The sequence below is a fragment of the Salmo salar genome, chromosome 27, assembly GCF_965601325.2.
Source record: "Salmo salar chromosome 27, fSalSal1, whole genome shotgun sequence".
Lineage (NCBI taxonomy): Eukaryota > Metazoa > Chordata > Actinopteri > Salmoniformes > Salmonidae > Salmo > Salmo salar.
In genome coordinates, this window is record NC_138317.1 from 16,164,521 (window position 1) to 16,190,546 (window position 26,026).

At 41.1% G+C, this 26,026-nt stretch overlaps 2 protein-coding genes across 2 annotated transcripts in view; both read right to left on the reverse strand.

Moving 5' to 3' along the window:
• Positions 1-9,486, reverse strand: part of LOC123738737 (uncharacterized) — a 34,569-nt gene extending 25,083 nt beyond the window's left edge. Inside the window, exons 1-4 of the mRNA XM_082970114.1 lie at positions 7,279-9,486; positions 5,800-5,934; positions 3,283-5,499; positions 3,097-3,164 (exon numbers count right to left, since the gene is read on the reverse strand). Of these exons, the coding sequence (XP_082826240.1) occupies positions 3,097-3,164; positions 3,283-5,499; positions 5,800-5,934; positions 7,279-9,264 (4,406 nt within the window). The 5' untranslated portion in view covers positions 9,265-9,486. The remainder of the gene's footprint in view (positions 1-3,096; positions 3,165-3,282; positions 5,500-5,799; positions 5,935-7,278) is intronic.
• A 124-nt stretch (positions 9,487-9,610) lies between these two features.
• Positions 9,611-26,026, reverse strand: part of LOC145864370 (uncharacterized) — a 58,056-nt gene continuing 41,640 nt past the window's right edge. Inside the window, exon 4 of the mRNA XM_082970115.1 lies at positions 9,611-9,818. Coding sequence (XP_082826241.1) covers positions 9,611-9,818 — 208 coding nt within the window. The remainder of the gene's footprint in view (positions 9,819-26,026) is intronic.

Consider the following 26,026-nt stretch of genomic DNA (forward strand, 5'->3'; position numbering starts at 1 on the left):
AAATTCAAAACAACAGAAACCTCATAATTCATATTTCTCAAACATACAACAATTATAACCCATTTTAAAGATACACTTCTCGTTAATCCAACCACATTGTCCGATTTCAAAAAGTCTTTATGGCGAAAGCATAAAGTTAGATTATGTTAGGACAGCGCAGAAACAAGAAAAACCACACAGCCATTTTCGAAGCAAGGAGAGGCGTCACAAAAAAACAGAAATACAGCTAAAATTAAGCACTAATCTTTGATCTTCATCAGATGGCACTCATAGGACTTCATGTTACACAATACATGTATGTTTTGCTCGATAAAGTTCATATTTATATCCAAAAAAAACATTTTTACATTGGCCAATAATGTTCCGAAATATTTTGCCCTCCAAAAACCTCCGGTGAATGAGCACATGAATTTACAGAAATACTCATCGTAAACGTTGATAAAATATTAAACTGTTATTCAAAGAATTATAGATAAACTTCTCCTTAATGCAACCGCTATGTCAGATTTCAAAAAAGCTTTATGGCAAAAAGCACACTTTGCAATAATCTGAGTACTGCGCTCAGACAACAACATCAAACAATACAGATAATAAAATCATAAATAGCATTATAAATATTCACTTACCTTTGATGATCTTCATCAGAATGCACTCCCAGGAATCCCAGGTCCACAATAAATGTTTGTTTTGTTCGATAAAGTCCATAATTTATGTCCAAATACCTCCTTTTTGTTCGTGCATTCAGTCCACTACTCCAAATCTAGGAAGCGCGCCGAAATGTCACGACGAAAAGTAAAAGAAAGTTATATTTACGTTCGTAGAAACAATTCAAACGATGTATAACATAAATCTTCATTAATATTCCAACCGGATGATTCAAATGTCTTCAAAATGAACTGGAACACAGCTAACGCTCACGTGAATGCGCGCCACTGAACTCATGTCATTTTCTGAGTCAACTTCCAGGAGCTCTTGTTTGCTCAAGATTCACTGTAGAAGCCTCAAACAACATTCTAAAGACTGTTGACATCTAGTGGAAGCCTTAGGAAGTGCAAAATGAACCCTAAGTCACTGTATACTGGATAGGCCAGGATAGGCCAGTAAAACTACAACCTCAGATTTCCACACTTCCTGGTTGGATTTTTCTCCATTTTTGCCTGCCATATGAGTTATACTCACAGACATCATTCAAACAGTTTTAGAAACTTCAGCGTGTTTTCTATCCAAATCTACTAATAATATGCATATCCTAACTTCTGGGCCCGAGTAACAGGCAGTTTAATTTGGGCACACCTTTCATCCACAATTCCGAATACTGCCCCTACCCTAGAGAAGCTAATTGTTTATCGTTCATTGAACAAGCATGGGCAACAGTGTTTAAACCCTTTACAATGAAGATCTATGAAGTTATTTGGATTTTTACGAATGATCTTTGAAAGACAGGGTCCTGAAAAGGGACGTTTCTTTTTTGCTGCGTTTAAATACATATGTATATGTTTATGTATGTGTGAAAGACACCAAGAGACAGTGTAGATTTGGCCTTGTGTTTTCGGTTATTGTCCTGTAGAAAGGTGAATTCATCTCCCAATGTCTGGTGGAAAGCAGACTGAACCAGGTTTTCCTCTAGGATTTTACCTGTGCTTAGCTCCATTCCATTTATGTTTTATCCTGAAAAACTCCCAAGTCCTTGGCGTAATGTGTTGTATTGGATTTGCCCAAAACATAACACCTTGTATTTAGGACAAAAGGTGAATGCCTTTGCTACATTTTATATGGGCATTCTTCTTTTCACTCTTTTCACTCTTAGTTAGTGTTGTGGAATAACTGCAATGTTGTTGGTCCACCCTAAGTTTTCTCCTATCACAGCCAATAAACTTTGTAACTGATTTAAAGTCACCATTGGCCTCATGGTGAAATTCCTGAGCGGTTTCCTTCCACTGTAGCAACTGAGTTAGGAAGCAGTATCTTGGTAGTGACTGGGTGCACTGATACACCACATAAAGTGTAATTCATAACTTAACCATGCTCAAAGGGCTATTCAATGTCTGTTTTTTTTCTTTAACCCATCTACCAATAAGTGCCCTTCTTTGCGAGGCATTGGAAAACCTCCCTGGTGTTTGTGGTTGTACAGAGATGAGGAAGTCATTCCAAAATCATGTTAAATTCTACTTTTTAACACAGATTGTCCATGCAACTTATTATGTGACTTGTTATGTGAACTTTTGTAAGCTTGCCATAACAAAAGGGTTGAATACATATTTACTTTTTAAATTAATTTGTAAAAAATTCTAAAAACATAATACCACTTTGACAGTATGGGGTATTGTGTGTAGGCCATTGTCACAAAATCTCAATTTAATCCATTTCAAATTCAGGCTGTAACACAATTATTATTATTTTTAAGTCAAGGGGTGTGAATACGTTTTGAAGGCACTGAATACAAAACATAAGAAAATCACGTTTTTTGACTGAACTTGGTCTTTAATAAGTTTTGCATAGATTAAGGTGCCAGGTCGGACAATTTTGACTACTTTTGATGTGTACATGTGCTGTCTATAATCACCCTGCAGTCAAACCTTTACATAAAATTTGATCATAATACTGGTTTGTATTTTCATTACATTTGTCAAACTATAAGTTGAAGAAACATGTACTGTATTGAAGTTTAAAATAAATTAGTTCATAGTTAATCAAGAGAGGAAATAACAAACAAAAAATAAATATTGGAATGAAGCTTATTATACATGAAATAAATAAATGATAACTGTTTTAGTAAGTGGACAGCACAGCTTGAAACCACAAATGACATAACTAATAAATATATTAACATACTATGTTCAGCTCAGCTGTAACTTTGATTAACATTCAGATGCATAATATATAAAGTAGTACATTGCACAAAAAACATGTGGCCTTTTAAGCCTATTATACATTTTCACTTGATCTTCTCAGATGCAATGCTGTGTAGTCAAGTAATTTTTCCATGCATTAAAGTGCCATGATTAGCAGATATAGATGATTGGCTGTTCTTGTGATTACAATAGGCCAGAGATGTTAGCGTTGTCACCTCAGAAGAGACCGTTTCTTCTGCTGTACTGTACATTGTAAGATCTGCGTCTGTGCCAGCGTCTCCTTATAGCTACACATCCGCCACATAAAATGCACTGCAAAACAAGATGGAGAAGTATGATTCACATGTAAAATTAAATCATTGCAGAGATTTAGCATATTTTTTGAATAAATATGTAAACAGTACACAAGTGAACACAAGCCTATACGTACACATAGCAGGATCCACAGGGGTACCAGAATGATAGCGATGCCACAAGGGATGATAATGGCCAGAGCCCAGCCAGGAAAACCTCCACTTGTGGTATTGAAAGGAGTGGTCAGCAAAAGAGTAGGAGGTGGTGTGGTAGCTTCTACAGTTGTCGTTGTGGGTGCTGCTGTTGTGGTGGTTGTAGCAGCTATATTTGTGGTTGTTGTAGCAGCTTTCGTTGTGGTTGTCGAAGGAGCTGGAGTTGTGGTTGTTGAAGGACCTGCCATTGTAGTGGTTGTAGGAGCTACAGCTGTTTTAATTAATGCAGCATTATCATCTGCAGTTGTAGGAGCTGCAGATGCAGTTGTAAGAGTTGCAGCTGTAGGAGCTGCAGTTGCATCTGTAGGAGCTGCAGTTGCACTTGTAGGAGCTGCAGTTATCATAGTAGCTGCAATTGTGGTTGTTGTAAGAGCTGTAGTTGTTGTCGTAGTAGATGCTGCAGTTGTAGGGGTGGTAGGACCAATGGTTGTTTTAGTAAGAGCTGAATTGATTGTCATAGCAGCTTTTGTGGTGCTGGTTGAAGGAGCTACAGTTATTGGAGTAAGAGCTTTAGTTGTTGTTGTAGGTATGGTAGATGTAGTGGTTGTAGGCGCAACAGTTGCTGTAGGAGCAACAGATTTCATTGTAGGTGCGGCTGATGTAGGGGTCATAAGAGCTAAAAATGTTATAGTAGGAGGTGCAGTTATGGTTGTAGCTTTAGCTGCAGTTGTGGTTGTTGTAAGAGCTGCAGTTGTAGTTATTGTAGCAGGTGCTGCAGTGGTTGTCGAAGTAGGTGCTGAAGTTGTATTGATCATAGGAGCTACAGTTCTTGTTATGGGTGCTGCTGTTGTAATGGCCATAGTAGGTGTTGTGGTTGTCATAGGGGCTTCAGTTGTAGTTATTGTAGCAGGTGCTGCAGTGGTTGTCAAAGTAGATGATGCAGTTGTAGTGGTCGTAGGAGCTACAGTTGTTGGCGAAGGAGCTACAGATGTTGTTGTGGTTATCGTAGGACCTTCAGTTGTCGTTGTAGGTGCTTCTGTTGTTGTGGTCGTACGATCTAAAGTTGTTGTAGTAGGAGCTGCAGTTGTGGTTGTCATAGGAACTGCATTTGTCATTGTCGTAGTAGGTGCTGCAGTTGTCGTTGTCGTAGTAGGTGCTGCAGTTGTGGTTGTCGTAGTAGCTTTAGTTGTAGTTGTAGAATGTGTTGCAGTCGTAGTGGTTGTAAGAGCTACAGTTGTTGTAGTAGGAGCTGAAGTGATTTTTGCTGTAGCTGCTGACGTTGTAGTGGTTGGGGATATATTTGTTGTCATAGAAGCTACAGTTGTTGTTGTAGGTGCTGCAGTTGTGGTTATCGTAGGAGCTTCAGTTGTAGTTGTTAAAGTAGGTGCTGCAGTTGTAGTGGTTGTAAGAGCTACATATGGTGTAGGAGCGTCAGTTGCAGTTATTTTAGCAGATGCTGCAGCGGTTGTCGAAGTAGGTGGTGTAGTTGTGGTCGTAGGAGCTACAGTTGTTGCACTTGGAGCTACAGTTGTGGTTGTCGTAGGAGCTACAGTTGTGGTTGTCGTAGTAGGTGTTGTGGTTGTCGTAGTAGGTGTTGTGGTTGTCGTAGTAGGTGGTGTGGTTGTCGTAGTAGGTGCTGCAGTTGTCGTAGTAGGTGCTGCAGTTGTCGTAATAGGTGCTGCAATTGTGGTTGTCGTAGCAGCTTCAGTTATAATTGTCGTAGTAGGTGCTGCAGTTGTGGTTATCATAGGCGCTTCAGTTGTAGTTGTTGTAGTATGTGCTGCAGTCGTAGTGGTTGTAAGAGCTACAGTTGTTGTAGTAGGAGCTGAAGTGATTTTCGCTGTAGCTGCTGACGTTGTAGTGGTTGGGGACATATTTGTTGTCGTAAAAGCTACAGTTGTTGTTGTAGGTGCTGCTGTTGTGGTTGTCGTTGTAGGTGCTGCTGTTGTAGTGGTCGTAGTATCTAAAGTTGTAGTAGGAGTATCAGTTGCGGTTGTCGTAGGAGCTGCGTTTGTAATGGTCGTCGTGGGTGCTTCTGTTGTAATGGTCGTGGGATCTAAAGTTGTAGTAGGAGCTGCAGATGTGGTTGTCGTAGGAGCTGCATTTGTAGTTGTTGTAGTAGGTGCTGCTGTTGTAGTGGTTGTAGGAGCTACAGATGTTGTAGTTGGAGCTGCAGTTGTGGTTGTCGTAGGAGCTTCAGTTGTCATTGTTGTAGGAACTGCTGATGTAGTTGTTGTAAGAGCTGCAGTGGTTGTTGAAGTAGGTGCTGCAGTTGTAGTGGTCATAGGAGCTACAGATGATGTCGTAGGAGCTTCAGTTGTGGTTGTCGTAGTAGGTGTCGTAGTAGGTGTTGTAGTTGTCGTAGTAGGCGCTGAAGTTGTGGTTGTCATAGCAGCTTCAGTTGTAGTTTTTGTAGCAGGTGCTGCAGTTGTGGTTATCGTAGGAGCTTCAGTTGTAGTTGTTGAAGTAGGTGCTGCAGTTGTAGTGGTTGTAAGAGCTACAGATGGTGTTGTAGGAGCGTCAGTTGTAGTTATTTTAGCAGATGCAGCGGTTGTCGAAGTAGGTGGTGTAGTTGTGGTCGTAGTTGCTACGGTTGTCGAAGTAGGTGGTGTAGTTGTGGTGGTAGGAGCTACAGTTGTACTTGGAGCTACAGTTGTGGTTGTCGTAGGAGCTACAGTTGTCGTTGTAGGTGCTGCTGTTGTAGTGGTCGTAGTATCTAAAGTTGCAGTAGGAGTATCAGTTGAGGTTGTCGTAGTAGCTGCGTTTGTAGTGGTCGTAGTGGGTGCTTCTGTTGTAATGGTCGTGGGATCTAAAGTTGTAGTAGGAGCTGCAGTTGTGGTTGTCGTAGGAGCTGCATTTGTATTTGTTGTAGTAGATGCTGCTGTTGTGGTCGTAGGAGCTACAGATGTTGTAGTTAGAGCTGCCGTTGTGGTTGTCATAGGAGCTTCAGTTGTCGTTGTTGTAGGAACTGCATTTGTAGTTGTCGAAGTAGGTGCTGCTGATGTAGTGGTTGTAAGAGCTGCAGTGGTTGTTGAAGTAGGTGCTGCAGTTGTAGTGGTCATAGGAGCTACAGATGGTGTCGTAGGAGCTACAGTTGTGGTTGTCGTAGTAGGTGTTGTCGTAGTAGGTGTTGTAGTTGTCGTAGTAGGCACTGAAGTTGTGGTTGTCGTAGCAGCTTCAGTTGTAGTTGTCGTAGCAGGTGCTGCAGTTGTGGTTATCGTAGGAGCTTCAGTTGTAGTTGTTGAAGTAGGTGGTGTAGTTGTGGTGGTAGGAGCTACAGTTGTACTTGGAGCTACAGTTGTGGTTGTCGTAGGAGCTACAGTTGTCGTTGTAGGTGCTACTGTTGTAGTGGTCGTAGTATCTAAAGTTTTAGTAGGAGTATCAGTTGCGGTTGTCGTAGGAGCTGTGTTTGTAATGGTCGTCGTGGGTGCTTCTGTTGTAATGGTCGTGGGATCTAAAGTTGTAGTAAGAGCTGCAGTTGTGGTTGTCGTAGGAGCTGCATTTGTAGTTGTTGTAGTAGATCCTGCTGTTGTAGTGGACGTAGGAGCTACAGATATTGTAGTTGGAGCTGCAGTTGTGGTTGTCGTAGGAGCTTCAGTTGTCGTTGTTGTAGGAACTGCATTTGTAGTTGTCGAAGTAGGTGTTGCTGATGTAGTGGTTGTAAGAGCTGCAGTGGTTGTTGAAGTAGGTGCTGCAGTTGTAGTGGTCAAAGGAGCTACAGATGGTGTCGTAGGAGCTACAGTTGTGGTTGTCATAGTAGGTGTTGTAGTTGTCGTAGTAGGTGTTGTAGTTGTCGTAGTAGGTGTTGTAGTAGGTGTTGTAGTTGTCGTAGTAGGCACTGAAGTTGTGGTTGTCGTAGCAGCTTCAGTTGTAGTTGTCGTAGCAGGTGCTGCAGTTGTGGTTATCGTAGGAGCTTCTGTTGTAGTTGTTGAAGTAGGTGGTGTAGTTGTGGTGGTAGGAGCTACAGTTGTACTTGGAGCTACAGTTGTGGTTGTCGTAGGAGCTACAGTTGTCGTTGTAGGTGCTGCTGTTGTAGTGGTCGTAGTATCTAAAGTTGTAGTAGGAGTATCAGTTGCGGTTGTCGTAAGAGCTGCGTTTGTAGTGGTCGTAGTGGGTGCTTCTGTTGTAATGGTCGTGGGATCTAAAGTTGTAGTAGGAGCTGCAGTTGTGGTTGTCGTAGGAGCTGCATTTGTAGTTGTTGTAGTAGATGCTGCTGTTGTAGTGGTCGTAGGAGCTACAGATGTTGCAGTTGGAGCTGCAGTTGTGGTTGTCATAGGAGCTTCAGTTGTCGTTGTTGTAGGAACTGCATTTGTAGTTGTTGAAGTAGGTGCTGCTGATGTAGGGGTTGTAAGAGCTGCAGTGGTTGTTGAAGTAGATGCTGCAGTTGTAGTGGTCATAGGAGCTACAGATGTTGTCGTAGGAGCTACAGTTGTGGTTGTCGTAGTAGGTGTCGTAGTAGGTGTTGTAGTTGTCGTAGTAGGCGCTGAAGTTGTGGTTGTCATAGCTGCTTCAGTTGTAGTTTTTGTAGCAGGTGCTGCAGTTGTGGTTATCGTAGGAGCTTCAGTTGTAGTTGTTGAAGTAGGTGCTGCAGTTGTAGTGGTTGTAAGAGCTACAGATGGTGTTGTAGGAGCATCAGTTGTAGTTATTTTAGCAGATGCAGCGGTTGTCGAAGTAGGTGGTGTAGTTGTGGTCGTAGTTGCTACGGTTGTCGAAGTAGGTGGTGTAGTTGTGGTGGTAGGAGCTACAGTTGTACTTGGAGCTACAGTTGTGGTTGTCGTAGGAGCTACAGTTGTCGTTGTAGGTGCTGCTGTTGTAGTGGTCGTAGTATCTAAAGTTGTAGTAGGAGTATCAGTTGAGGTTGTCGTAGTAGCTGCGTTTGTAGTGGTCGTAGTGGGTGCTTCTGTTGTAATGGTCGTGGGATCTAAAGTTGTAGTAGGAGCTGCAGTTGTGGTTGTCGTAGGAGCTGCATTTGTATTTGTTGTAGTAGATGCTGCTGTTGTGGTCGTAGGAGCTACAGATGTTGTAGTTAGAGCTGCCGTTGTGGTTGTCATAGGAGCTTCAGTTGTCGTTGTTGTAGGAACTGCATTTGTAGTTGTCGAAGTAGGTGCTGCTGATGTAGTGGTTTTAAGAGCTGCAGTGGTTGTTGAAGTAGGTGCTGCAGTTGTAGTGGTCAAAGGAGCTACAGATGATGTCGTAGGAGCTACAGTTGTGGTTGTCATAGTAGGTGTTGTAGTTGTCGTAGTAGGTGTTGTAGTTGTCGTAGTAGGTGTTGTAGTAGGTGTTGTAGTTGTCGTAGTAGGCACTGAAGTTGTGGTTGTCGTAGCAGCTTCAGTTGTAGTTGTCGTAGCAGGTGCTGCAGTTGTGGTTATCGTAGGAGCTTCTGTTGTAGTTGTTGAAGTAGGTGGTGTAGTTGTGGTGGTAGGAGCTACAGTTGTACTTGGAGCTACAGTTGTGGTTGTCGTAGGAGCTACAGTTGTCGTTGTAGGTGCTGCTGTTGTAGTGGTCGTAGTATCTAAAGTTGTAGTAGGAGTATCAGTTGCGGTTGTCGTAAGAGCTGCGTTTGTAGTGGTCGTAGTGGGTGCTTCTGTTGTAATGGTCGTGGGATCTAAAGTTGTAGTAGGAGCTGCAGTTGTGGTTGTCGTAGGAGCTGCATTTGTAGTTGTTGTAGTAGATGCTGCTGTTGTAGTGGTCGTAGGAGCTACAGATGTTGCAGTTGGAGCTGCAGTTGTGGTTGTCATAGGAGCTTCAGTTGTCGTTGTTGTAGGAACTGCATTTGTAGTTGTTGAAGTAGGTGCTGCTGATGTAGGGGTTGTAAGAGCTGCAGTGGTTGTTGAAGTAGATGCTGCAGTTGTAGTGGTCATAGGAGCTACAGATGTTGTCGTAGGAGCTACAGTTGTGGTTGTCGTAGTAGGTGTCGTAGTAGGTGTTGTAGTTGTCGTAGTAGGCGCTGAAGTTGTGGTTGTCATAGCTGCTTCAGTTGTAGTTTTTGTAGCAGGTGCTGCAGTTGTGGTTATCGTAGGAGCTTCAGTTGTAGTTGTTGAAGTAGGTGCTGCAGTTGTAGTGGTTGTAAGAGCTACAGATGGTGTTGTAGGAGCATCAGTTGTAGTTATTTTAGCAGATGCAGCGGTTGTCGAAGTAGGTGGTGTAGTTGTGGTCGTAGTTGCTACGGTTGTCGAAGTAGGTGGTGTAGTTGTGGTGGTAGGAGCTACAGTTGTACTTGGAGCTACAGTTGTGGTTGTCGTAGGAGCTACAGTTGTCGTTGTAGGTGCTGCTGTTGTAGTGGTCGTAGTATCTAAAGTTGTAGTAGGAGTATCAGTTGAGGTTGTCGTAGTAGCTGCGTTTGTAGTGGTCGTAGTGGGTGCTTCTGTTGTAATGGTCGTGGGATCTAAAGTTGTAGTAGGAGCTGCAGTTGTGGTTGTCGTAGGAGCTGCATTTGTATTTGTTGTAGTAGATGCTGCTGTTGTGGTCGTAGGAGCTACAGATGTTGTAGTTAGAGCTGCCGTTGTGGTTGTCATAGGAGCTTCAGTTGTCGTTGTTGTAGGAACTGCATTTGTAGTTGTCGAAGTAGGTGCTGCTGATGTAGTGGTTGTAAGAGCTGCAGTGGTTGTTGAAGTAGGTGCTGCAGTTGTAGTGGTCATAGGAGCTACAGATGGTGTCGTAGGAGCTACAGTTGTGGTTGTCGTAGTAGGTGTTGTCGTAGTAGGTGTTGTAGTTGTCGTAGTAGGCACTGAAGTTGTGGTTGTCGTAGCAGCTTCAGTTGTAGTTGTCGTAGCAGGTGCTGCAGTTGTGGTTATCGTAGGAGCTTCAGTTGTAGTTGTTGAAGTAGGTGGTGTAGTTGTGGTGGTAGGAGCTACAGTTGTACTTGGAGCTACAGTTGTGGTTGTCGTAGGAGCTACAGTTGTCGTTGTAGGTGCTACTGTTGTAGTGGTCGTAGTATCTAAAGTTTTAGTAGGAGTATCAGTTGCGGTTGTCGTAGGAGCTGTGTTTGTAATGGTCGTCGTGGGTGCTTCTGTTGTAATGGTCGTGGGATCTAAAGTTGTAGTAAGAGCTGCAGTTGTGGTTGTCGTAGGAGCTGCATTTGTAGTTGTTGTAGTAGATCCTGCTGTTGTAGTGGACGTAGGAGCTACAGATATTGTAGTTGGAGCTGCAGTTGTGGTTGTCGTAGGAGCTTCAGTTGTCGTTGTTGTAGGAACTGCATTTGTAGTTGTCGAAGTAGGTGCTGCTGATGTAGTGGTTGTAAGAGCTGCAGTGGTTGTTGAAGTAGGTGCTGCAGTTGTAGTGGTCAAAGGAGCTACAGATGATGTCGTAGGAGCTACAGTTGTGGTTGTCATAGTAGGTGTTGTAGTTGTCGTAGTAGGTGTTGTAGTTGTCGTAGTAGGTGTTGTAGTAGGTGTTGTAGTTGTCGTAGTAGGCACTGAAGTTGTGGTTGTCGTAGCAGCTTCAGTTGTAGTTGTCGTAGCAGGTGCTGCAGTTGTGGTTATCGTAGGAGCTTCAGTTGTAGTTGTTGAAGTAGGTGGTGTAGTTGTGGTGGTAGGAGCTACAGTTGTACTTGGAGCTACAGTTGTGGTTGTCGTAGGAGCTACAGTTGTCGTTGTAGGTGCTACTGTTGTAGTGGTCGTAGTATCTAAAGTTTTAGTAGGAGTATCAGTTGCGGTTGTCGTAGGAGCTGTGTTTGTAATGGTCGTCGTGGGTGCTTCTGTTGTAATGGTCGTGGGATCTAAAGTTGTAGTAAGAGCTGCAGTTGTGGTTGTCGTAGGAGCTGCATTTGTAGTTGTTGTAGTAGATCCTGCTGTTGTAGTGGACGTAGGAGCTACAGATATTGTAGTTGGAGCTGCAGTTGTGGTTGTCGTAGGAGCTTCAGTTGTCGTTGTTGTAGGAACTGCATTTGTAGTTGTCGAAGTAGGTGCTGCTGATGTAGTGGTTGTAAGAGCTGCAGTGGTTGTTGAAGTAGGTGCTGCAGTTGTAGTGGTCAAAGGAGCTACAGATGATGTCGTAGGAGCTACAGTTGTGGTTGTCATAGTAGGTGTTGTAGTTGTCGTAGTAGGTGTTGTAGTTGTCGTAGTAGGTGTTGTAGTAGGTGTTGTAGTTGTCGTAGTAGGCACTGAAGTTGTGGTTGTCGTAGCAGCTTCAGTTGTAGTTGTCGTAGCAGGTGCTGCAGTTGTGGTTATCGTAGGAGCTTCAGTTGTAGTTGTTGAAGTAGGTGGTGTAGTTGTGGTGGTAGGAGCTACAGTTGTACTTGGAGCTACAGTTGTGGTTGTCGTAGGAGCTACAGTTGTCGTTGTAGGTGCTACTGTTGTAGTGGTCGTAGTATCTAAAGTTTTAGTAGGAGTATCAGTTGCGGTTGTCGTAGGAGCTGTGTTTGTAATGGTCGTCGTGGGTGCTTCTGTTGTAATGGTCGTGGGATCTAAAGTTGTAGTAAGAGCTGCAGTTGTGGTTGTCGTAGGAGCTGCATTTGTAGTTGTTGTAGTAGATCCTGCTGTTGTAGTGGACGTAGGAGCTACAGATATTGTAGTTGGAGCTGCAGTTGTGGTTGTCGTAGGAGCTTCAGTTGTCGTTGTTGTAGGAACTGCATTTGTAGTTGTCGAAGTAGGTGCTGCTGATGTAGTGGTTGTAAGAGCTGCAGTGGTTGTTGAAGTAGGTGCTGCAGTTGTAGTGGTCAAAGGAGCTACAGATGATGTCGTAGGAGCTACAGTTGTGGTTGTCATAGTAGGTGTTGTAGTTGTCGTAGTAGGTGTTGTAGTTGTCGTAGTAGGTGTTGTAGTAGGTGTTGTAGTTGTCGTAGTAGGCACTGAAGTTGTGGTTGTCGTAGCAGCTTCAGTTGTAGTTGTCGTAGCAGGTGCTGCAGTTGTGGTTATCGTAGGAGCTTCAGTTGTAGTTGTTGAAGTAGGTGGTGTAGTTGTGGTGGTATGAGCTACAGTTGTACTTGGAGCTACAGTTGTGGTTGTCGTAGGAGCTACAGTTGTCGTTGTAGGTGCTGCTGTTGTAGTGGTCGTAGTATCTAAAGTTGTAGTAGGAGTATCAGTTGCGGTTGTCGTAAGAGCTGCGTTTGTAGTGGTCGTAGTGGGTGCTTCTGTTGTAATGGTCGTGGGATCTAAAGTTGTAGTAGGAGCTGCAGTTGTGGTTGTCGTAGGAGCTGCATTTGTAGTTGTTGTAGTAGATGCTGCTGTTGTAGTGGTCGTAGGAGCTACAGATGTTGCAGTTGGAGCTGCAGTTGTGGTTGTCATAGGAGCTTCAGTTGTCGTTGTTGTAGGAACTGCATTTGTAGTTGTTGAAGTAGGTGCTGCTGATGTAGGGGTTGTAAGAGCTGCAGTGGTTGTTGAAGTAGATGCTGCAGTTGTAGTGGTAATAGGAGCTACAGATGTTGTCGTAGGAGCTACAGTTGTGGTTGTGGTAGTAGGTGTTGTAGTTGTCGTAGTAGGTGTTGTAGTTGTCGTAGTAGGCGCTGAAGTTGTGGTTGTCGTAGCAGCTTCAGTTGTAGTTGTCGTAGCAGGTGCTGCAGTTGTGGTTATCGTAGAAGCTTCAGTTGTAGTTGTTGAAGTAGGTGCTGCAGTTGTAGTGGTTGTAAGAGCTACAGATGGTGTTGTAGGTGCGTCAGTTGTAGTTATTTTAGCAGATGCAGCGGTTGTCGAAGTAGATGGTGTAGTTGTGGTCGTAGGTGCTACGGTTGTACTTGGAGCTACAGTTGTGGTTGTCGTAGGAGCTTCAGTTGTCGTTGTTGTAGGAACTGCATTTGTAGTTGTCGAAGTAGGTGCTGCTGATGTAGTGGTTGTAAGAGCTGCAGTGGTTGTTGAAGTAGGTGCTGCAGTTGTAGTGGTCATAGGAGCTTCAGATGTTGTCGTAGGAGCTACAGTTGTGGTTGTCGTAGTAGGTGTTGTAGTTGTCGTGGTAGGTATTGTAGTTGTCGTAGTAGGCGCTGAAGTTGTGGTTGTCGTAGCAGCTTCAGTTGTAGTTGTCGTAGCAGGTGCTGCAGTTGTGGTTATCGTAGGAGCTGCATTTGTAGTTGTTGTAGTAGGTGCTGCTTTTGTAGTGGTCGTAGGAGCTACAGATGTTGTAGTTGGAGCTGCAGTTGTGGTTGTCGTAGGAGCTTCAGTTGTCGTTGTTGTAGGAACTGCATTTGTAGTTGTCGAAGTAGGTGCTGCATTTGTAGTGGTCATAGGAGCTACAGATGTTGTCGTAGGTGCTACAGTTGTGGTTGTCGTAGTAGGTGTTGTCGTAGTAGGTGTTGTAGTTGTCGTAGTAGGCGCTGAAGTTGTGGTTGTCGTAGCAGCTTCAGTTGTAGTTGTCGTAGCAGGTGCTGCAGTTGTGGTTATCGTAGGAGCTTCAGTTGTAGTTGTTGAAGTAGGTGCTGAAGTTGTAGTGGTTGTAAGAGCTACAGATGGTGTTGTAGGAGCGTCAGTTGTAGTTATTTTAGCAGATGCAGCGGTTGTCGAAGTAGGTGGTGTAGTTGTGGTCGTAGGTGCTACGGTTGTCGAAGTATGCGGTGTAGTTGTGGTGGTAGGAGCTACAGTTGTACTTGGAGCTACAGTTGTGGTTGTCGTTGGAGCTACAGTTGTCGTTGTAGGTGCTGCTGTTGTAGTGGTCGTAGTATCTAAAGTTGTAGTAGGAGTATCAGTTGCGGTTGTCGTAAGAGCTGCGTTTGTAGTGGTCGTAGTGGGTGCTTCTGTTGTAATGGTCGTGGGATCTAAAGTTGTAGTAGGAGCTGCAGTTGTGGTTGTCGTAGGAGCTGCATTTGTAGTTGTTGTAGTAGGTGCTGCTGTTGTAGTGGACGTAGGAGCTACAGATGTTGTAGTTAGAGCTGCCGTTGTGGTTGTCGTAGGAGCTTCAGTTGTCGTTGTTGTAGGAACTGCATATGTAGTGGTTGTAAGAGCTGCAGTGGTTGTTGAAGTAGGTGCTGCAGTTGTAGTCGTCATAGGAGCTACAGATGTTGTCGTAGGAGATACAGCTGTGGTTGTTGTAGTAGGTGTTGTGGTTGTCGTAGTTGGTGTTGTAGTTGTCGTAGTAGGTGTTGTAGTTGTCGTTGTAGTTGTCGTTGTAGGCGCTGAAGTTGTGGTTGTCGTAGCAGCTTCACTTGTAGTTGTCGAAGCAGGTGCTGCAGTTGTGGTTATCGTAGGAGCTTCAGTTGTAGTTGTTGAAGTAGGTGCTGCAGTTGTAGTGGTTGTAAGAGCTACAGTTGTAGTAGGAGCTACAGTTATTGTCATAGGAGCTACAGTTGTTGTAGTAGGAGCTGCAGTTATTGTTATAGGAGCTACAGTTGTTGTCGTAGGAGCTGCAGTTGTCGTAGGAGCTGCAGTTGTCGTAGGAGCTTCAGTTGTGTTAACTGCAGTTGTGGTCGGAACTCCATGGATATTCCAGCATAAAAACACTGTGGTTTATGAGATGAATGGTTAATATGTTTATTGCGCACACTATCAACATTTCCAAGATTTCCCTTCATCAGCATGGTGCAGTTTTTGACATCTTTATTATATACAATATTCAATTATAATTTATAGCTACATTAATTAAATACGGAAATGATTCCCTTGATTGTTAATAATATTACCTATAATACCTTATTGAGATTAGGAGCTACTTGAGTTGCATTTTTTTGTTGTTGAAAAGATGGTACATTTTTCATTACAGTAGTGTGGTAATATAATTCAAGTAATAGAGGATACAGCAGTGTGATAATATTTAGCGCTTACAATTGAGTCATTTTCCTTTTTATATTTTGAAATGTATTTAATCGAGGTGAGACATTTGACATTAGACTAGGCAAAATGTAAAATTGCCCCCATGAAATGTCAAAATAAACATATTTAGAAAAAAATCATAAGCATTGTAACATCATATGCAAAGACTATGTACATAATTACTCATTATTATAATTACATGATCTACATGTATATGGTCTATTTTGTCACCATCTTGCCTTTTTGGTTGTTAATATTTTGATTCAGGATTAATACACGAGTTGGCATGAAGTTAGCAAATAGTAAATAATTAGTTAGAAACATGATCACGGATTAAAATTCAGTGTACTACATACCCATGGTAAAAAATGTAGCTGTCAGTTTCTGTGTCTTCATTTTGGACTTAGTTGATGCAGTTGTTTTCTGAATAGAAAGAAAAATATATACATTTTATTGACAGGTCATAAACCACTATTAATGTGCAGCGGTGGACACTTATCAACTTAATCTGCAACTTGTTAAGCAAATTTATGCAACTCATTTAGGTGTGCCAGATCAAGAGGTGTGAATAATTATTAATTCAAGACATCTCTGTGAATAAAAGTAGCTTGTGAAGAATAATGTTAAAAATAAGGAAACAAAATGTGAAAACTTTTGCAAGGGTGTGAATAATTTCACAACAGTCACTATAACTGCTGTGAACATGGATTTATATACTTTAGTGAAATTACACAGTAAAATCCAGATTAGCATTGCATTTTTTCCCATGAGAAATCAGCCTATTACCTCATCCCACCAATCATGTTACTTCATAAAAGAGGAATGGGCATTTCAAATTTGCAAATGGTCTGCCAGCGACCAGCAATTCACACATATTCTGTGAAAGTAATCGGCGTAGTTCATCAAAAGTGGATGTTTTTTCAAATATAAAATATAATACATGAAATAGTAAAATCCACATTAGCGTTGCAATTTTTCAGGAGAAATCTGCATTTTGCTGCTTAAAAAACACAAGTATTTAAACTTGGCTATCAAAAGTTGACCAATCCATTTTCTATATTCTTAAAAAGATGAGAGAAATAGGAAACCTGCACACTGCTCTTGCTAATATCAGTGCTCTATTAAGCTTCACATATAGGCCTCAAGCATTAAACACGTTGAACGGATGTGGCTGGAGCAATGTCTACATAAGTGTGCAAAATAAAAACACTCACAAAATCCTGGAGTATAAGGAAAACAAGCATATGTTACAAATATTTATATTTTTTATTTAACCTTCCTTTAACTAGGCAAGTCAGTTAAGAACAAATTCTTACTTACAATGACAGCCTAGGAACATTGGGTTAACTGCCTTGTTCAGGGGCAAAACAACAGATTTTTACCTTCTCAGCTCAGGGATTCAATCTAGCAACCTTTTGGTTACTGGCCCAATATTCTAACCACTAGGCTACCTGACACCCCTATAATATAACAATGTGCATTTCATAATAATTATAATAAAGTGTGTACATAAAACATTTTAAACAAGACAGTGAAACCACAATGAGGACATTGACCTATCAAGGAAGTTGTCATAAATCATTGGGTACTGTACAACAAAAAACGTCAGAGTGATCTGAAGTGGCGGCATTAACTCATGTTCACATTTACATAACATGCATGGGCATTTCATCATTAAGACCAGGCTGTAACACAACAAAATGTGGAATAAATCAAGAAGCATGAATACTTTCTGAAGGCACTGTAAATTATGTAAATTTAAAGTTTTCAAATGGTCTGCCAGCAATTAACTACATGTTCCTATACATATTCTGTGACAGCTTAGTAGTTAATCAAAAGTGTATGGGTGTTTACATATAACATGTACATAATAACCATCATCTTCATAGTTTCAATGTTTTTGCTTTACATTATCCATTTTGGATTTTGATCTTTTCTTATAAGACCATTTTACCTTGTTATATTTGTATGTATTTACATTTTTTGTGCTGTGTGCAATTTATTTGAAAAAAATGTATCAAATATTTTCCATTTATATATTCCATTATACAGTAAAGGTTATTACTTACCTACAGCAAACACCTCAATGCCAGCCACCTATTTCTGTAATTTCTCCCAATATCAATTGATGAAGGTCTTGGTTAATGACAATAAACAATCACAATATCTAGCTTATATCAACTCTAAAATCTCATTATCTGTCTAGTTCTGTTAACCATTTCAAGCTTACAATTGAACTGTTCCTGTGTATACTGTCATGCCAATGTATTCCTAGTCTGTATTTATATTACTATAGGGCTGGTTTGATGCCAAATAGTCTGTCTTTCAGGTGACGTAATATTTTGGGAGGCACCAAAGATAATAAGATAAAGGTGACGAAAAAGGGAGGGACAGAGGAATGCAAGTGGAAGGTTCTTAGCCTAATAATGCTTTCATTTTTTCCCCCAGGTACTGACGTGGTATAGGAAACTGGTTAGGTGTTCGGGACAAACAATTTGGGGTGGACAATTTTTTTTTGAAAAATAGGGAGGGGCAAAGAATCTGTTTGAGAGTATAATAACAGTTATGTACTGACCTTAATTTATTGTAAACTGTTTAGGTGACAAATACATTTTGTAAAAGATTTTCTGTAGCTAGAAACTTATATAATTGTGCTTAATTGACTTAACTTTGGAGCCATTCATTTAATTTAGTCAGTGGCCTAAAGTAAGCAGTCAGCCTTTTTCTATTTAACAGTTCTACATTCACACATGTGCTACTTCCCATATCTTTTTAAAAACATTGTTGTTTCCTTATTTAATCTTTGTGGGCTATACTCGGCCTTGTCTCAGGATGGTAAGTTGGTGGATGAAGATATCCCTCAAGTGGTGTGGAGGCTGTGCTTTGGCAAAGTGGGTGGGATTATATCCTTCCTGTTTGGCCCTGTCCGGGGGTATCATCGGATGGGGCCACAGTGTCTCCTGACCCCTCCTGTCTCAGCCTCCAGTATTTATGCTGCAGTTGTTTATGTGTCGGGGGGCTATGGTCAGTCTGTTATATCTGGAGTATTTCTCCTGTCTCATCCGGTGTCCTGTGTGAATTTAAGTATGCTCTCTCTAATTCTCTCTTTCTTTCTTTCTTTCTTTCTTTCTTTCTCTCTCTCTCTCTCTCGGAGGACCTGAGCCCTAGGACCATGCCTCAGGACTACCTGACATGATGACTCCTTGCTGTCCCCCGTCCACCTGGCCGTGCTGCTGCTCCAGTTTCAACTGTTCTGCCTGCGGCTATGGAACCCTGACCTGGTCACCGGACGTGCTACCTGTCCCAGACCTGCTGTTTTCAACTCTCTAAAGACAGCAGGAGCGGTAGAGATACTCTCAATGATCGGCTATGAAAAGCCAACTGACATTTACTCTTGAGGTGCTGACTAGTTGCACCTTCGACAACTACTGTGATTATTATTATTTGACCATGCTGGTCATTTATGAACATTTGAACATTTTGGCCATGTTCTGTTATAATCTCCACCCGGCACAGCCAGAAGAGGACTGGCCACCCCTCATAGCCTGGTTCCTCTCTAGGTTTTTTCCTAGGTTTTGGCCTTTCTAGGGAGTTTTTCCTAGCCACCGTGCTTCTACACCTGCATTGCTTGCTGTTTGGGGTTTTAGGCTGGGTTTCTGTACAGCACTTTGAGATATCAGCTGATGTAAGAAGGGCTATATAAATACATTTTATTTTATTTCTTTTAACAGTAGATTCAGTTTATGAATCTCTAACAAAAGTGGTGTCAAGATAGGTTGTAATCAGCTGGTAAATATGATTGAGGGTCACAATGACCCCACATGGTGAGCCCAACAATGGAGGAAATCATCTTGGATTTCTGCTTTTATGGGGAGCATTTTCCAGATGCTAAAATAATTTTACAAAAATGATTGCTTACAATGAAGAATGTTGACACCTAAACATATGTGTGTACCTGCTGAAAAGCAATAAATAAATGTTTAACAATATAACAAAAAATTAATTTCTGATAAAATATTATGTGCGAAATACCTTATATTTTTTGGACTACAGTTGATATATTTGGAGAAATTTATAAAAATGTGTATCTTGTGGCTGGATAAAAAAAAAAATACATATTTTAAGACTGTTAAAGTTATTTTTAAATATTTTCTACAATAGTGTTTCAGTATTTTGAAGAGTGCCTTGGTCCTCATCATTTTGATATCATGGATGGTCAGTCCTTGCATCCATAGCTACATCTATGAATTTGAGAGTGGTTACGTTTACTTAAGTGGTGGGGTGTCTGCTTTGTTGTTGTTTGAATCCCAGATTTCCCCTTTAAAGACTCAGGGTCTAAGGACTAAAATCTTTATTAAAGCTATTAAAAAGTAAATGCATAATAGTATTGACCTATTTCTGGGCGCATATTTAACCTCTGCAAGGTTCATGGCAACACAAACGTGCATCTGAAGTATGCAGGTTTTCCCTCTCCAGCTGACTGTCAGTATCACTTTATTTAAGGTTAAACATTGATGCACAGTTTTCCTGTCTTCCTCAGGGAGTTCCTGTCAAGCAAGGGGAATATTCTGCATGCCAATGTTGCATTAGTTGATCTAAAACAAATGGGGGGTATACATAAAATCTTGATGAGTGTTCCAGTATCATTCATAACAACTTTTAGAACACATTTATTCAACGTCATTCATGAGGAATTTGATAAATATTTTATTTATTCTGTCAAAGTACCCAACCCTCTGACATACTAATCACACAACAATCTGGGAGCACCAGGTAAACCTCAGAGCAGTACCCAGGTAGCAGATTAGGGGTTATGTAACTTTCTCAAGGCCAGAAGAGCTGTGGTCGATGATTTAGCTTGCCTGGCACAATGGAACCATTGCAGTAGTCCCAAAATAGCAAACCCCATCTTTCTGGCAGTCACTCCAGACAGGCTCAATAGTATTTGAACCCAGGTCAGAGCAATTGATGGCAATGTAACGTGTTGAGTAACTTTGCCTGATATCTGAAAACATGTATTAGATCAAATCAATCAATCACATTTGATGTAAAAAGAGCTTTATAAATTAGTGTTGGTCAGGAATTGCTTTACTGATACCGACATAAACCCCATCGAGCCAGAAGCTTATGCCTTGGCTTTAGCTCAGCAAAGACTAATACAGCCTTGTGGTGCACAGGACTAACCCAGTCAGTAACACCAGCAACAATACTGTTCACTCAGACCAGATTATTTAAACTAAAATAATTTAACTTCATAATATCTTAATAACTTTCTGTAATGAAAAAAAAACTTATTTTGAAGGTTCCTTACGAATGATGTTAAAATATGAAGGTTGTTATGCATGATACTTTTAACATTGACAAAGTGTTACCCAAACTACTTATTTAGCATTTTGGGCGAGGAGCTTCATTCTAACCAGCAACATGTGGGTATCACTTGTGAACATGTAGATTTGGAGTGTGATGCCTGACTCAACATGTCCTAGGCCGTCATTGAAAATAAGAATTTGTTCTTAACTGACTTGCCTAGTTAAATAAAGGTAAAATAAAAAAGTCTAATTGTTACTATCTCATGCCGCCTTGACTAATAACATTTACATTTACATTTAAGTCATTTAGCAGACGCTCTTATCCAGCGACTTACAAATTGGTGCATTCACCTTATGATATCCAGTGGAACAACCACTTTACAATAGTGCATCTAAATCTTTTAAGGGGGGGGGGGGGTTAGAAGGATTACTTTTTCCTATCCTAGGTATTCCTTAAAGAGGTGGGGTTTCAGGTGTCTCCAGAAGGTGGTGATTGACTCCGCTGTCCTGGTGTCGTGTGGGAGCTTGTTCCACCATTGGGGTGCCAGAGCAGCGAACAGTTTTGACTGGGCTGAGCGGGAGCTGTGCTTCCTCAGAGGTAGGGAGGCGAGCAGGCCAGAGGTGGATGAACGCAGTGCCCTTGTTTGGGTGTAGGGCCTGATCAGAGCCTGAAGGTACGGAGGTGCCGTTCCCCTCACAGCTCACAGCTCATTTTATAACGTTTTTGACATGCGTTTTTCTGGATTTTTTGTTGTTATTCTGTCTCTCACTGTTCAAATAAACCTACCATTAAAATTATAGACTGATCATTTCTTTGTCAGTGGGCAAATGTACAAAATCAGCAGGTGATCAAATACTTTTTTCCCTCACTGTAGACATTCCATGGTGATGTCTTCTTAACACCACATTCTTTTGGAGAGATTGGAAACCCAAATTGGTCTACACGGACAAGTTCTGGCCTGGTTTAGATCTTATCTGTCGGAAAGATATCAGTTTGTCTCTATAGATGGTTTGTCCTCAAATCAACTGTAAATTTCAGGTGGTCCTTTAAGGCTCAGTTTTAGGACCACTCTTGTTTTCACTATATATTTTACCTCTTGGTGATGTCATTCAGAAACATAATGTTAACTTTCATTACTATGTGGATGACACCCAGCTGTACATGTCGATGAAACATGGTGAAGCCCCAAAATTGCCCTCCCTGGAAGCCTGTGTTTCAGACAAGGAAGTAGATGGCGGCAAATTTTCGACTTTTAAACTCAGAGAAAACTGAGATGCTTGTTCTAGGTCCCAAGAAACAAAGAGGGACAAAAAACTGAATTGATGCCGATATCACGGACTGTGGATATGCAATTTCTGCAACCTACCCCATTTAAAACAGTGATGGACAAGTTCACAAGCCTTGGCATTGCGGTGACAAGAGAACTTGATCAGCTATTGAAAGCGAATTTGGAAATGAACATTTATCAGCTTAAACAAAATATAGATTTTTGGAATACTCTGCCTATCTCCTTGGTTGGTCGTATAAACGCTATTAAAATGGTTGTCCTACCCAGGTTTCTTTACCTCTTCCAATATCAACCCAATTTCATACCACAAAGCTATTTTAAGAAACTGGATTCAATAGTAATTCCATTTTTATGGGATAACAAGGCAGCCAGAATTTCAAAAAAGCATTTATGCAAGTACAAGATAGAGGGGGGGCTTTGGCCTTCCTCACTTTAAACTGTATTATTGGGCTGCTAATCTGAACATTGTGTCTTTCTGGAGGGAAAGTTTACCTGGGATGCGACAGAATGATATGCCTTCATGGCTTTTGATTGAGCAGGCCTCCTGTCAACGTTCCTCACTCCCTGCACTTGTTAATAGTCTAGCATATGTGAAAAAAGCCACGTATGACTCTAAACCAGTCATTTCTCATACTCTTAGGATCTAGAAACAGATTAGGTATTTTCGTAACATACCCACTATATACATTGACAGCCCGATTTGCCTGAATCATGCTTTTCACCCTGTATTGGATGATATGGTGTTTTCACAGTGGAGGGAGAAGGGGCTCACAACAATTGGTAACTTATACATTGATGGTTATTTAGCTTCATTTCAATAATTACAGGGTAAGTTTAACATGCCAACAACACATTTTTTCAGATACCTCCAAATCAGGAATTTCCAACAATTGTTTACAGACAGATTATTTCACTTATAATTCACTGTATCACAATTCCAGTGGGTCAGAAGTTTACATACACTATGTTGACTGCGCCTTTAAACAGCTTGGAAAATTCCCGAAAATGATGTTATGGCTTTAGAAGCATCTGATAGGTTAATTGACATCATTTGAGTCAATTGGAGGTGTACCTGTGGATGTATTTCAAGGCCTACCTTCAAACTCAGTGCCTCTTTGCTTGACATCATGGGAAAATCTAAAGAAATCAGCCAAGACCTCAGAAAAATAATTGTAGACCTCCACAAGTCTGGTTCATCCTTGGGAGCAATTTACAAACGCCTGAAAGTACCATGTTCATCTGTACGAACAATAGTACGCAAGTGTAAAACACCATGGGACCACGCAGCCGTCATACCGCTCAGGAAGGAGATGCGTTCTGTCTCCTAGAGATGAACGTACTTTGGTGCGAAAAGTGCAAATCAATCCCAGAACAACAGCAAAGGACCTTGTGAAGATGCTGGAGGAAACAGGTACAAAAGTATCTATATCCACAGTAAAATTAGTCCTATATCGACATAACCTGAAAGGCTGCTTAGCAAGGAAGAAGCCACTGCTCCAAAACTGCCATAAAAAAAGCCAGACTACGGTTTGCAACTGCACATGTGAACAATGATCGGACTTTTTGGAGAAATGTCCTCTGGTCTGATGAAACATAAATAGAACTTTATGGCCATAATAACCATCGTTATGTTTGGGGGAAAAAGGGGGAGGCTTGCAAGCCGAAGATCACCATCCCAACTGTGAAGCATGGGGGTGGCAGCATCATGTTGTGGGGGTGCTTTGCTGCAGGAGGGACTGGTGCACTTCACAAACTAGATGGCATGATGAGGTAGGAAAATGATGTGGATATATTGAAGCAACATCTCAAAACATCAGTCAGGAAGTTAAAGCTTGGTCTTCCAATCCAGAATTACATCAGGGATTTTAGACATCGTAAAAATATTCAGTGACTCTCTTAAATCTATAAGCATTCATGATGTAAAACAGTGTGATTGTACCTCTCACAGAGAAAGATATTCCCCTCTGAAGAGAAATGCATCACTTGAGTTAAAAATGTCACAATCCTGTGTGAAAGAATGCATTGTAGAGTCCGATCCAAATCGTTTTGGATTGATAGCTGGATACAGATTGGATATTTAGTTTACACTACATTTTGTTATGTCTGAGAGAAATAAACAACTTCGTCATGACATTTGAAGCTAACATAATCTCACAAACTCACAGCTTTTTTCAACGTTTGTCCGAAATATTTTTGAAAATATAAATATAAAAGACCCATATTTATATATATTATGATATAGTTTGCATCACTAATAAACATTCTGCTATATTCACTATTGTCTTCATTACACTTCAAATGAAGCTTGTTTAACTCCATTGTTTGTAAATAATTGATATCTTAAACCAGTTAAATATAATTTTCATCTTTGGACTGTCAGTCCTTGCACTAGACAAAATGCCTGAGAGAGGTTACATTTCCCTCACCCCTCAGCTATTTACCAAGTGGCAGAGCCACAGTTTTCTTTACTTTAAATAGATTCTTACTTTGGTCCTTCTTGTATACTTTTTACCCATTAGTAACTAATCACCAAAGACAATGAGACCGCTTATAAAAAGGAGGTCAGTGATTTGGCAGTGTGGTGCCAGGACAACAACCTCTCCCTCAACTTCAGCAAGACAAGGGGTGCTGATCGTGGACTACACGAAGCGGAGGGCCAGGCATGACTCCATCCACATCGACAGGGCTGTAGTGGAATGGGTTGAGAGCTTCAAGTTCCTCAGTGTCCACATCACTGAAGAATTAATGTGGTCCACACACACCAACGCAGTCATGAAGATGGCATGGCAGTGCCTCTTCCCCCTCAAAAATATTTGGCAGATCCTCAAAAGGTTCTACAGCTGTACCACTGAGAGCATTTTGACTGGCTGCATCACAGCTTGATATAGTACCTGCTTGGCATCCGACAACAAGGCGCTACAGAGGGTAGTGCGTACGGCCCAGTACAACACTGGAGCCAAACTCCCTGCCATCCAGGACCTCTACAAAAAGGCGGTGTCAGAACAGTGGAAGGCCCTAAAGATTGTCAAAGACTGAAGCCACCCAAGTCAGAGACTATTTTCTCCTCTACCTGACAGCAAGCGGTACCGATGCACCAAGTCTGTACCAACCGGACCCTGATCAGCTTCTACCCCCTATCCATAAGACTGCTAAATAGTTAACCTCTAGAGTCAGTTGATGCACCAGTCCGTCAAAATAAGTTACACTACAAAAAAATCCCCATCAAAATGTGTCAGTTTTGACTTTTTCCACATTTTATTGTCTTACATATTGGAATTCAAATGGATTCAAATGTCATTTTTTGTGAAATATCTACCAAAATACTCTATATGGTATGAAAAATAAAACACAATTATATCTTGATTACATAAGTATTCAACCCCCTGAGTCAATACATTAGAATCACATTTGGCAGCAGCGATCACAGCTGTGAGTCTTGGGTAAGTCTAAGAGCTTTCCACACCTGGATTGTGCAACATTTGCCCTTGATTATTTTCTAAATGTTTCAAACTCTGTCAAATTGATTGTTGATCACTATTAGACAACCACTTTCAGGTCTTGCCATGGATTTTCAAGCAGATTTAAGTCACTTGACCACTCAGGAATATTCACTGTCTTCTTGGTTTAGTTTATAAGGATCCCCATTAGCTACTGCGCATGCAGAAGCTACTCTTCCTGGGGTCCACATAAAATGTACATATACATGACAAAGTACAGAACAGTAATATACAGAATCTACTCATTCCCGGGTTTTCTTTATTTTTACTATTTTCTACATTGTAGACTAATAGTGAAGACATCACAACTATGAAATAACACATATGGAATCATGTGGTAACCAAAAACGTATAATTGAAATTCTTCAAAGAAGCCACCCTTTGCCTTGATGACAGCTTTAAAAACTCTTGGCATTCTCTCCACCAGATTCATGATATAGTCACCTGGAATGCATTTCAATTAACAGGTGTGCCTTGTAAAAAGTTAAATTGTGGAAGATCTTTCCTTCTTAATGCGTTTGAGCCAATCTGTTGTCTTGTGACAAGGTAGGGGTGGTAAATAGAAGATAGCCCTGGGGCTTTAAATAGATTTTCAAGGTGCCAGGTCGAACAATTTTGACTACTTTTGATGTGTAGATGTGCTGTCTATAATCACCCTGGAGTCAAACCTTTTCATAAAATTTGATCGTAATACTGGTTTGTATTTTCATTACATTTGTCAAACTATAAGTTGAAGAAACATGTACTGTATTGAAGTTTAAAATAAATTAGTTCATAGTTAATCAAGAGAGGAAATAACAAACAAAAAATAAATATTGGAATGAAGCTTATTATACATGAAATAAATAAATGATAACTGTTTTAGTAAGTGGACAGCACAGCTTGAAACCACAAATGACATAACTTATAAATATAAAAAAATACTTTTTTCAGCTCAGCTGTAACTTTGATTAACAATCAG